The 12,826-nt window shown below is 38.2% G+C and overlaps 1 protein-coding gene across 1 annotated transcript; it reads left to right on the top strand.

The window, feature by feature from the left end:
* The first annotated feature begins 2,247 nt into the window (after positions 1 to 2,247).
* LSM12 (LSM12 homolog) lies at positions 2,248 to 11,056 on the top strand. The gene is made up of 5 exons (XM_026710698.2): positions 2,248 to 2,762; positions 4,364 to 4,497; positions 5,731 to 5,840; positions 7,271 to 7,397; positions 9,036 to 11,056. The coding sequence occupies exons 1-5, from the start codon at positions 2,642 to 2,644 to the stop codon at positions 9,126 to 9,128; spliced, it is 585 nt and encodes a 194-aa protein (XP_026566483.1). The 5' UTR covers positions 2,248 to 2,641; the 3' UTR covers positions 9,129 to 11,056.
* Positions 11,057 to 12,826: the final 1,770 nt, after the last annotated feature.

Below are 12,826 nucleotides of genomic sequence, written 5' to 3'. Positions count from 1 at the left end.
CTTATCTGTGATAATAGCGTTGTGCAGCTTTATTATATTGACCTCATAAAATTCTAACCTATTTATTTTGCTTCTTCAATAGCTAATTTAAATAGCATTTCTAAGGACTTGTTTTAAGGAATATATATATCTGCTGGCCATTGTAAGACTTTAAATTATGTTCATCAGAGACACCTATGCAATTTCATGAACAATTTTAGTTGAATTCCTTTTCTTTTACCTTTGAAAGGCTGACCACCGATGCCAGCTTTGCACTCATTTTCTTTGATCAAGGAAGGAATATTTGGACTGCAAAAAACTGGCTAACAATTCACTAGCAGCAAACATAGAAATAGAATAGCAGGGTTATATAAGGGACCTTGAGGGTCTTTTAGTTCAATTTTTTGCTCAATAATGGGACTCTATACCATTCTGAACAAATGACTATCCAGTCTCTTCTTGAAAACCTCCAGTAACAGTTACACGAAACATATTAATCCTGTATAATATTGCCATCTACAGGTAGTTTTCAACATACAACCATTTCTTTAGTGACTGTTTGAAGTTATAACAGTGTGGAAAAAATGGTTACAATGGTCCTCCCACTTACAGCCATTGCAGTGTCCCTGTGGTTACACGATCCAAATTTGGGCCCTTGGCAACTGGAATGAATTTTTGATGGTACAGACTCCCTGGGTAATGTGGTCATCATTTGCAATCTTTCCAGCCTGACAAAGTCATTGAAGGGAAAGGAAGTTGCTTAATGACTGCATGTTTCACTTAATAATTGTGATGATTCACTAAATAACCATGGCAAAAAAGGTTATAAAATTGGGTGCAACTTAAATAATTAAGTAATTGTATTGTTAAGTAACAACTGCCTTGCTTAGCAAAGAAAGTTCCACTCCCAATTGTGATTATAAGTTGGGGACTCTCCACAGTGGTCCTCCAAATTGTTAGACATCAATATACAGGAGACTCACTTTCATGAACAGCCAGAAAGTCAGATTTAATTATGCTCCTAAATCTTATTTGTCCAAAATACTAATTCAATTTTCGGAAAAAGTGCAATCATTTATTATCCACATTTCTACCAATTCTGTACTTATTTTGTAATATGATTTTCTATTCTGTTTAGGACTACAAATACAATAGCAACCTATTTTATCCATATGTATTTCAGGATAAAATCTATTGAATTGCAACTGATCCAATTTAAAGTAAATGCCTGTCACTGTCACCGTTCCATTTAAATAAATTTCCCCCCAAACTAAGCAGGACTACTTGAATCAGACACATGACTGTCTCTTGCAGAAATGAATATGTTCTATTCACAATAGATTTATCTATTATAACTCCATTAATAGAATATTTTAAATATGGAACTTCCCGTTTGAACTTGTTTAATCCATCTATGGAACTCAGTAAAAGGCTTTGCAACAAAAGCATTTGAGTTGATTATACTTTCTAGACCAAAAATTTCTATAACATACTTTTTAATAAATTTCATTCTATTTCTTTGGACATTTGCAAGATGTCGGAAAATGCTGCTATAATAAATTACAGTATTCTTTCGAATATATAAACGACTGTCTGACAGAGGGCAGTTGGAAAATCGCAAGCGTTGAGCTAGCACTGCCAAAGTTACAGTGATGTACAGTTTAAAGGCATTGGAGATTCAGATCCACTTTTAGAGACCGGATCATTTGGAGCCAGGGACTATTTCGCAATCAAATACGTTTGCAGTCGTGAAATGTCGGGAAAAGAGCATGCTGTGGTCACCATCTTAAGCTCCTGGAGGATAAGCTATTAAACTAATGAACGGTCCTAACTTGTTCATCTGAATTAAATGGGAGTCCGATTTATTCGCCCCTAAACAGCATTGCATCCTTAGGGGCGATGCACTGACCGTCCTCCACCTTAGACTTTGCAGCCCACCGTAGGTAGTTTTACTGCCGGTTAAACTTAAATCTCGAACCGGCCATCTAGCCATTGAAATCCAGGCGCGCTTGCTCAGGAGCCTCTGCCTAACCAGTCCAATTTCTCTCGGTTCAGCGGATTTAGGATCGTAGCCGCGATATACAATCCCTCGTAGTTGGAGTCATTACTCCACGTGGTCTTTTATTGAGAACAATTTCAGTCAAAATGGAATCAGGCTTACTTCAGGGAAATCTGCATAAAATACCAGCTCCAATTCCCAGCTCGACCCCCCACACACCCCGAGGAGATTCGCCGGCTCAGGACCCGCCCTTCCCTGGCGCTCCGCCCCCTTTTTAACCGGCCTCTGCTCCCTGTGGTGTTCTTTCCAAACGTTGGTTGGGGATGCTCGCACCGCCCTAAGAACGAACCGCCGAACAGCCAGCCAACCGCACCTCGCTTTGCTGGGTGACGTCATGTACGTGCGTGGGTGCGGGAGGGGCTGACGTACAGGCGGGGCGCCGTCGCCTTGGCCACTCGTCCTTTTTTTTTTTCCGCCTAGGCTGAGAGAAGCCAGGTGGCTAAAGGGCCGGGGAGACGAGCGCATCGGGCCCGGTTTGGCGCGCCGGGATCGATTTCGGCGCTCCCTTTCCCCGCGCCATTCTCTCTGCCACCTCAGCGAAGGTTGCAGAGGCGCAGCGGGGGCGCGAAGGGTGCCGCCGCTGCGGCCTGGGCCTGAAACAAGATGGCGGCCCCGAGCGAGTACTTCAGTGTGGGCAGCCAGGTGTCGTGCCGGACTTGCCAGGAGCAGCGGCTGCAAGGCGAGGTGGTGGCTTTTGATTACCCCAGCAAGATGTTGGCACTCAGTATCCTGACTGGAAAGGGAGGGGAGGGCTCCGGCAGGGCAAGGGGACGCCGTCACTGGGCCTGCGAGGGGAGCTGCATGGGAGAAAGAAGGGGACACGTGAGCTGGGCGAGCTCGATCCTCTTCAGCTGATGAGGGGAATGGGTTGAGAGGTGCTGTGACAGATTTGGAAAGGTTGGGGCTGTTTGCTGGACTGAGCAACATGGAAACATAGGAGCGTGGTTTGGGGGAGGGAACCTAATTTTGAAAGAGGAGACTCGACTGAAGGGCTATCTCGGTATTATTTGAGCCAAGTAGTTACTATTTGCATATGGTATCGAGACAAAGTTGAACCTGTACAGGAAGGAGGGTGAAGATGAGCCATTAAGTTAAGTAGGTTAAGGAAGGGGAGACAACTCGGTGCTAATAGATGGATAAGAGGCGAAAACCGAAGCCAGAAAGTGCTTTCTGATATTGTCATAGAAATGGAAGAAAAATTGGGGGTATATGTCAAGAATATGTAACTTATAGAGATAGGGTATGGGAAGCTGCTTTGAAGAAGAGACATGGAGAAAGGTGCAGAATTTTGTTGACGTGTAACTTGATTTCTCAATATTTTGATAGCCAGTAATCTGACTATGAATAATCTTGGGAAAGTATTTATGCAAGTCAATCTAGGTAAGTCTTCATTTGCTGTTTATGCAATTACTTTTGATGTATATGTGTAGATGTAAATCTTTCCAGGTTTACATTATTGGCATATCTTGTTATATGAATTGGAAAAAGACTTGCAGCAAAAAGAAAGGGGTGTTAGAGTATTCCTCAATATTTATTTCTTGCAACTGCTATAGATCTTCATGGGCTACGTTTAGGCAATCATGGTCTGGGCCATAGTTCTTGAATTGAACTCAGAAATTAATTTAATGAATGATGGAGAGATGTGAATAGACTATTTTGGTGTGATGTACAGACATAGCTATTAAAAGGCAAGAAACCTAATAATGCAGAAGTCTATCTGACACCTTTCTTGATCTAAGAAATAATACCCATAGCTTATACAATAGCCCGAAAAAATTTTCTTGATTAGAATGTCATAGTGAACATGGGTTCAGGAGTCTGAAACTCCATACCTTCTCTCTCTTCCAAGTGCAGTTTATTTCAACTTGAAAGCCTTTGAAAGGGTGAGTTACTGTGGTGCAGAGTAACAGCACAGGATGCTGTTGCAATCTTGTGAGAGGAGGCTTTGATCTGTTCCAGAAAACTTCATTTAATTACTGACAATGAAATTAGAATTCTAAGTGATTTGACAGTAGCCTTATGGGTGTAAATGAATAGTCCACAGAGATTTTGTGTTCACTTGCATCAGTTTTATAGAGAGACTGATAGAGCTACTAAGAAAATGATTGTAGCATTGGGTAAAGTTTGGTTTATATAGTTAGCACTTGTTGCTGGATATTTTAAGGGAACCAATCTTGTGCTGTTTAATTTGTTTGCAATTTTTCTCAGGAGGCAATCCTGGTTATATTGGATGTACTATAAAGATAACATCTTCCTTCATAGAAATGTATCATTTTCTGACCTGCTGTACAACCTTTGTATGTTTCCTTAATGTTTTTCCCCCAGAATGCCCTTCCTCAAGTGGTAAACCTAACCATGCAGATATCTTGCTTATAAATTTACAGTGTGTATCAGAAGTTACCATAATTAATGACCGCGCAGAAACACCCCCACCTTTAGCTTCACTCAATGTTAGCAAGGTGAGACTCCTTTGAGAATATTTTGAAAATATTGAAACTACATACACAAACTTCACAGCATATGTTTTTTGTTTAATTTACTTTTAAACTGCATCTTGTTCTTAACCATTATATTATCAGTAGCAACAATATAGTTTTGAAGTTAATATTTTTTCTAGTAATAGTTAAATATTTCCTAATCCAGGAATTCTGAAACCCTAGTATGGCAATCTTATAAACAATGAATTAGTTTATGCTACCGTTCTCATGAATAGATAAAATTATTTCATTTGGCTTGGCCAAGAAATATAATACTATGTGTTTAATATTCTCTTGACTTTATCAGCATTGATGGTCAACTCTGACTTTTTTCTTCACCACAAAAATAAGTTCATTTTGAAAGGCTGCAAGTTTAAAATAATTTTTCCTTTTCCCATAGATGCTCTATTTTTTGATTGACTGCAGTTGGGAGTGACTGATGTATATAGATAGATGTATAACTATTAGATGTATAACATATAGATGTGTAACTATTTTGTAGGGATAATGGAGAGAAATTTATTGTTCAGAAGTTCCTATTTTCTACATGTCTCATGGGATTTGGAAGTCTGAAGAATACACATTTCACTTTTGACTTTGCACTGGAAATGCAAGTGTACAACAGTATTTACAGTCGTTCCAAATGGATATTGCAGCTTGCAAAACTTATCACTATTACAGAAAGGCAGATTGATACTGCTTTTCAGAATTTTGATTTTGTAGTGCAATTTTGCTAAAGAGAAGAGAAGACTTTATTTGGTGTGATTAGACACATAAGGAATTTGTTTCCAGTGCAGAAGCTTTCAGTATACCTGCAAAGTAACAGAATAATAACTATAACTATAAGGTGGGATAGTAGAGAAGATGAGAAGATTAATAATAATACAGCCATACAACATGGGTGGATACACTTGGACATATGATAGCACTGTGAGATTAGGTTTTCACAGAGTGGATTTGGATATTAAGTTGGATTACTATATGTTAGCTGTATCTCATTTTCCCCTCATCTTTCTCCCTCTTCTTAAAACTACCTCATTGCTTCCACATTTTAAAATTATTTGTGTTTTTACATGTTTTGATTTGGAGAGTTTTTCACCTAGTTAAAGAACATAAGTTAATGAGATGGGATTTGTCCCATCTCTGTCATCCAGACATACAAATCGAATTCCATTTGAAGACTGAAATTACTGCATCTCTCATGCATCTTTACAGCTTGCAAGCAAAGCACGGATGGAGAAGGAAGAAAAAATGAGCCAAGCATATGCAATTAGTGCTGGGGTCTCTTTGGAAGGACAGCAATTATTTCAGACTATACACAAGACGTAAGTAACATAAATTTATATAGATATATTGGTATTAGTAGGCAATTTTTGAGCAGAAATTGCTATAGAGTACATTTATCCCTCCCAAGTGCCTGTTCTCAACAAATGCAAGTAGATATTAATTTGGTTTTTCTTTCATTTTGCTTAAAAATCAGGAGCTTGCAAATAAAACTGATTTTTTTTCCTCACATTTTGTGATTAAAATTGAATATGTTGGGTGAATTATTCCAATCCCAGATAATTTAGATTGTTATGGCTGTTTGGTACAGAATGGTGTATGATTATTTGCTGGTGAACGTATGTTGATTGTGTGTAATTTGCTTTGTGAATCTTTTATTTCCTCATTTTCATCTAGCAAATATGTTTTATGCAAGTAACCTCATTTAAAATAATGCCACTGTATATTTTGATTACTTTTTGAGATGCAATAGTATTTCTAAAAGGTTTAAATTCACTAATGAAAATAAAAATTATATTGAAACTAGTTTATTGTGAAGGGTGTACAGTTGTTTATTAAAAGAACCAGTTTACAGCTTAAATACATGTTACATACTTCAATTTGGTAAAACCACACAACAGCACGCAAATACCGTTATACAAAGCCATTATGTGGTTTATTTCATTTTGATTTAGCATTATGTGTTTCCTTGTGGTTTATGATTTATGTTTTAGGCATGCTTACAAATTTAATCATATTTTATTGACAAAAACAATTTAGCATTATGTGAACCTAATCTATATATCTCTACAATTATAAAGTTTAGCATGTACAGATATTTAGATGATTGAAAAAGAGGATAATGTTAAATGAACTTTGTGGACTACTTAAAATTTAACAATGACTCTTGTAAGTTTGTATATTCGCAGAGCAAATTCACAGCATGAAAAATTAGTGCAGGTAGTCCTCAACTTACGACCACAATTGAGCCCAAAATTTCATTTGCTAAACTAAACAGTTGTTAAATGAGTTGTGCCCCATTTTATAATATTTTTGCCACAGTTGCTAAATGAATCACTGCAGTTAAGAGAATCTGAATTTCTCCATTGACTTTTCTTACGGAAGCCAGCTGGGAAGGTTACAGACGGTGCTCACATAACCCCAGGACCATGCAGCTGTCAGTTGCCAAAGGCCTTAATTTTGATCACATGACCATGGGATGCGACAATGGTCATAAGTGTGAAAAACAGCCCCAGGTCATTTTTTTTCAGTGCTGTTGTAACTGAACAGTTACTAAATGAATGGTTGTAAGTCGAGGACTACTTCTATAGGAATGATCAGGAGTACCGGTACTTGTTCTTAGGCTAAAAAGAAAGTCATTAGACAGTTGGTGACGAGAACAAATAGAATTATCCTGTTCCCTTTTTCCATTGCAAATTCCTGTGAATTTTCATTAGTGAAAGCAATAATTTTTTCTCTGTGCTTTCTCCAGTATTAAAGATTGTAAATGGCAAGAGAAAAATATAGTTGTGATGGAAGAAGTTGTCATTGCCCCTCCATATCAAGTGGAAAATTGTAAAGGCAAAGAGGGGAGTGCCCTAAGTCATGTACGCAAAATAGTAAGTATACAAAGATCAGAGGGTTTTCAGGAAAAAGAGAAAGTAGGGTTGAAAAAACAGCTGCACAAGCAAGCTTGACCTTGATGATGCAGATTCAAAAGTGAACTTAAATTGAATTCACATATCTTGCTTATCCATTAAATGGTTTATTTTGATGTTGGACTATATGAGAGCTCAGCCACTATAACTCATAAATACTAGCTTCAACTTATATTCTGTAAACTCAGACAATTGTGCTTGTTTCAGTAATGGCGCTTCAGTAGGCTATGATGATGCAATGTATGAATGTAGCTTTCATATTGTCAAACTCAGGCCCAGAGATGAAACAGTGAGTCCAATATTTTATTTCCTTACACCAAATAGGCAGATTCTTGCCAAACTAAAGGTGTGATACATCCAGGGAGATTTTACAGAGTGGTTACCTTAAAGCTCTTTACCCCCTTCTCCTTTCAGTCTAGGATTATGCAATCTTGAGCTGGATCTCCCTCTGGGAATGAGTTGGCCAAATCCTCCCCCTCTGCTGCTGCAGGTGCGCATTCCATCACCTGTATGCCTCAAGCAATACATAGAATCTTTGACTGATGACTAGTGGTTTAACAAACGTTCAGTGTTGGAAAGGGTGTTTTCAGCCTGTAAAGCACTTCTGGCTATTCTAAAATGTTTCTCATGCACACACCCCAGTGGTCATATGACCACATTTGGGGCATTTGGCAACTGGCTCATATTTATGACTGGTTGCAGTGTCCCATGCTCGCATGACCATAGTTTGTGTCATATTTTGCCAGTTTAAGGCAGGAAAAAAAACACCTATTCAGGAGACTGGATTCCAATTTAGAATTGCATGACTCATTTAACAATCACTGTAAAAACAATAAAATTGGATTTGATCATGTCAGTGACTCAATTTATGACGACAGCTTATGATCGAAATTCTAATCTCAGTTATGGTTGTAAGTTGAGGACTACCTGTAACTTAAAAAAAAAAAAAATATGATCAAATAAGAGGCAAACTAAAATTCAGATGATTAAAGTGGTAGTTGCATTTGTAGTATAGAGTGGAATTTCACAATCCTACAATAGTAGGACTATAAGAAATTTCTGTATGTCGTATTTCAGGTTTTATATAAAAGACATGTTTTGTATGTCAAAGAATGTAATGCTAATGTGCAATCCCTTGTTACAGTTTCCTAAATATTCTTTAATATTTGTAATGGAACACAGACACCTTGGCTTATTTTTTAAACGTTTACGTGCTTTTTTTTTAAAAAAAAATCCTGATTCCTTTCATGGTTCACCAGTGACCTTCAATTCCAAACTGTGCTGTAAACCAGGGGTCCCCAAGCCCCGGTCTTTGCCGGGCTGCAGAACATTGGAAATGTTGGGGGTCACATGAGCACCTATGTGCACGGCTGCATTTAGGAAAGTGGCATGGACATGGGCATAAAGCCTATCGCACCTTCTCCTCTGCTGCCGTCGTTTTCTCCAGTCTGCCAAGCTGAAAAGGTTGGGGAATGCTGTTGTAAGCTCTTGTTGAAATCAACACTTCCAGTCTCATGGACCACTCCTTTTCATGAACATATGCCAGGAGTTCCGCTGTCTAAAATGAATGCTAACTTCCTTACCTCCTTCTCCATCCAGGTCGAGAAACATTTTAGAGATGTCGAAAGCCAAAAGCTGATGCAGCGTTCACAAGTCCAACCAACACAGAAGGAAAGCGCCCTCTCATCCTGAGTCCACCTGCCCTTCCTGGTTGCGACAGAGTGCTCCTGCGGGGGGTGGGGGTGGGGGGAAACCCTTCGAACACGCAGCAGCAGATGACAAAGGCTTCTTCAAAAGAGGTCAGGGGAGGGCAGGGGGGTTCCACTTTATGTCGTGGCTACCCTGTAATGATGGGACCCACAACTTCTGAACTTTAGACTTCAAAGACAAAAACAGAATAATTTAAAAATTCATTCATTACTTGACTAACAGACTCTTTACTTTTTGCCTACCAGGTTTCCCCCCTAGAACAGTCAGCTGTCTTGTATTTGAGGTTTTTCTCCCTCCCAGAATTTTCTGCTTTACTGAAATCAATTCCATGCCACCCCTGTTCCTGCTATACGCTAGGAGAATTAAGTTCCCTAGTTTATCACACTAAAAAGCGAAAAGAATAGAGGAAACAAGATAGCAAGCTGACTGTAGTGATGTAATTGGAACTTTTCTGTGACTGGCGATCTCATTTTGGTTTTCGTTTGCACAAGGCAAGGCTTGAATTAGCCTTATTTTTCTTATCTCAAAATATATATATAATAAATATACATACATATATATATAAATACCCTTTAAATATTTTTCTGTTTCTCGCAGTATTCGAAATTAGGATCATGGCAGAAAAAAAATCTCTATGCTTGTTAAAAATCAAGCTTTCTGCGGTTGTCATTTTTAGGTATAATTCAGAAGATCAGATGTCTGCTGAAGCTTGGGCTTTAGTGGGTCATGCCCTATTCAGAATGCATACTTGGGGTACAAGCGTTTGGGCTTTCCGTAAATTTTATCTTGTGCATTATGTTATATTGCCATAAATCAGCTCTGTTAATGCCGTTGGATTAGAACTGTTAACCATTACTACATATCGTTGTAGTGGAATCATTCTATCCTCAAAGGCATGAAAACGATCTCACAGCTTCCTCTTGCTCGTGTGCTGTTTTGACCACAGTGAAGCACCCAAAGATTTTCTGTAGGTCAAGATTGCTTGGGTGTAATATAAGAGGAATGATCTGTGTATTGGCCATAGTGACCCAATTGGGGCTGGGCAGGAGCATGAAGATTTGGGCTTGAATTCACATGTGATTGTCCTTAGTCCTTCATTGGCCTTTTTTCCACGAAAATAAAGCATCTGAATTGGCAGGAGAATAAAACTGCCTCAGTGGGATTTTCCTCTGCAGCATAGTAAAAATACCTTTCCAGTGGTGTACAGCTGTGACCATGGCATCTTGCAGAGGGGCAAAGAGAAGTAAATAATACATGCGTTGTGGTGCAAATGATGCAACTTTGTAAGACACGATGCAAGTATGGTCATCCCTATGTCACATGACACATGTTTGACATCATGACTGAAAGTGGATAGTGCTGGCTCTATCATTGCTAAAAGGAAAGATTACTTCAGCTCCTTTGTTTGTAGATGGTGATCAGGCACCGTACCTGTAGTTCCGGTGATCTAAGTATGATTCTTTGAATGGAAATAATCTCTGTTATGACCAAGCTGCAGGGTTACTTGGAGACATTGTCCAAAAAGTATTATTTCTGCCCATAAGTCTATGTACTGCTGTTGGCTAAATTGTCGAAATGGTCAGCATTTATATGATTTGCTTCTCCTGGACTTGCTGCTCGCAGGGTCATTCATAAGTATCCTTGGTTTGGAAATAAATATTTTGAAGACACATAGGATACAAAGATAACATAGGATACAAAGATAACATAGGATGGGAGGGTGCTGTTGGGTTGGTGGGTTTTTGTTTTTTTTTTTTGCTATGATCTCTTCTCCCCTTTTCCCTTTTTGTTATTTTTAAACAAAAGGATAAAAGTTTAAATAATTCAAGCCCTGCCTTTCAGAATGGAGGGATTTTTTTTAGCATTGTCTAGCAAAACCAATAAAAACCCAGAATTTTTTTAACCATCAATCAAGCATTTGTGTTGGTGGGTTTGTCCAAGCGTGCAGGCAGAGGATGTTGGGGGGAGGGTTATACAGAGAATTGGAAAACAACATACCATATTGTTTGCTGAAATTGGAGGACACATGAGGATACAAAGTTGCACATTATGGGCAAACTGGCATGCCAACTTGTGCACTCTCGTATGTTCTCTTGAGTGTGCCTATTTTACATATTCTTACATCAGTTCTATATTTCTATGAAAGATAAATTGCTGGATTATTTTTGTAAAACGTGTGAGTTAATATTTTTTATGTTTGCAAGACAGTGCAACTTACTGCAAAATGGGTGGAAAGCAGAAAAGAAAGTCTTTATGAAACAAATCAAGCCCTACGCATTTGTTCTCTAGAACAGGCACTAAAATAATATGGTGGAGTTGTTACGTTTCTCTGCACATCATATAGGTGAGTTCCCATGTTGACAAAATACGGTACCTCAAGACATTCTAGTTAGGAAATTGGAATGAAGTAGCTACATAGCTAGTTCAAAAAGTGTTCATGAATAGTTTCTTATTAATTTGGTGTAAAGTAGCAGAATTCAACTTTTATTAGCCACTTGAGTGAAGACGTATAGAGAATGCTAACTGAGGTTACAGAAGACACGAAAAACAAAATCCACAAGGCAAAATGTTTTTGATAGGCTAGCTAGAGGAACCAGGCTAGATACAATAAAATAAGAGAAGCATGGACTTCTTAGAAAATAAATGCAAAGTGGAATAGCTGATTAGGTAGTGATACTTCACTATGAAGTGAACAGGAATCCATGCTATAATAATGATTATAATAAAGCAATGTGTTTTTACATTGTTTCAGAAATAATTCCAAATCATAACAGGTAATTGTTTTATTTTACTCTGGCTGCACTCCACCTTGAGTACTGTAATTCTGGGCACTCTATTTTAGGGATTCAGAGAAATTGGAACATATTTATAGAAGGGCATTTATAATCAGATTTAGAAAATAATTCCAAGGAGATAAGTTGAAATGTTTTCCCCAAGAAAAATGGAAGCAATAAAATAGCCCTCTTTACAATTGAAAGGATGCCACCCAGAAAAAGGTCAAGACTATTTTCTGTCATTCTAGAGTGCAGGACATTATATAACGGAATTACCTTACAGGAAGCACATTTCAACCATTCTTTTTCAAAAAATATCACCAGTTAGAAAGCACAGTGAATTATCCAGCATAGTGGTGTATTCCACTGGGGGCTAGGCAGATATTTTTCTGGGAAGTTTTAACTTGGATTGGAGTAAAGCAGAGCCTGGATTCAATTGCCTTCCAGCTCTGATTCTGTTTTGGGGCCTACACATGTAGTTCGTAATAGTTTATTTCCTTTCCAGTCTTTACACTGCTTTTTTGGCTGACATATCATCAGTGCATTTTTTTAAATACTAGTTTTTAAACCCATGAAAATAAATTGTACCTGCTTGTCTAGGGCATAGTTGGTCTTAGCTCTCCAAATGTGAGCTTGGTTCAGTTTAACTTTTGTAAAAAAAAACATATTCTATCTTGGGAAAAACAATAACATGAATTAATGGTTAAAAATGGGATTGCCCTACTTTCCTTTGGCTCTCCTGCTGTACTCGTTTTAGCATCCTGTATTGCTGCTGGTACACAGATCTGGAAGAATGTCAACAAAAAAATACACAAATACCGGGTTCAATTTCTAATATAGCAATGCTAATTGAAATGGCCTGTACACTAAACAGGTGAGTAATAACAAAATTGTTAACCATATACA

Source organism: Pseudonaja textilis, chromosome Z, assembly GCF_049901715.1.
Source record: "Pseudonaja textilis isolate UNSWEBS1 chromosome Z, rPseTex1.2, whole genome shotgun sequence".
In the NCBI taxonomy this organism is placed as follows: domain Eukaryota; kingdom Metazoa; phylum Chordata; class Lepidosauria; order Squamata; family Elapidae; genus Pseudonaja; species Pseudonaja textilis.
This window is presented reverse-complemented; position numbering and strand designations above follow the sequence as displayed.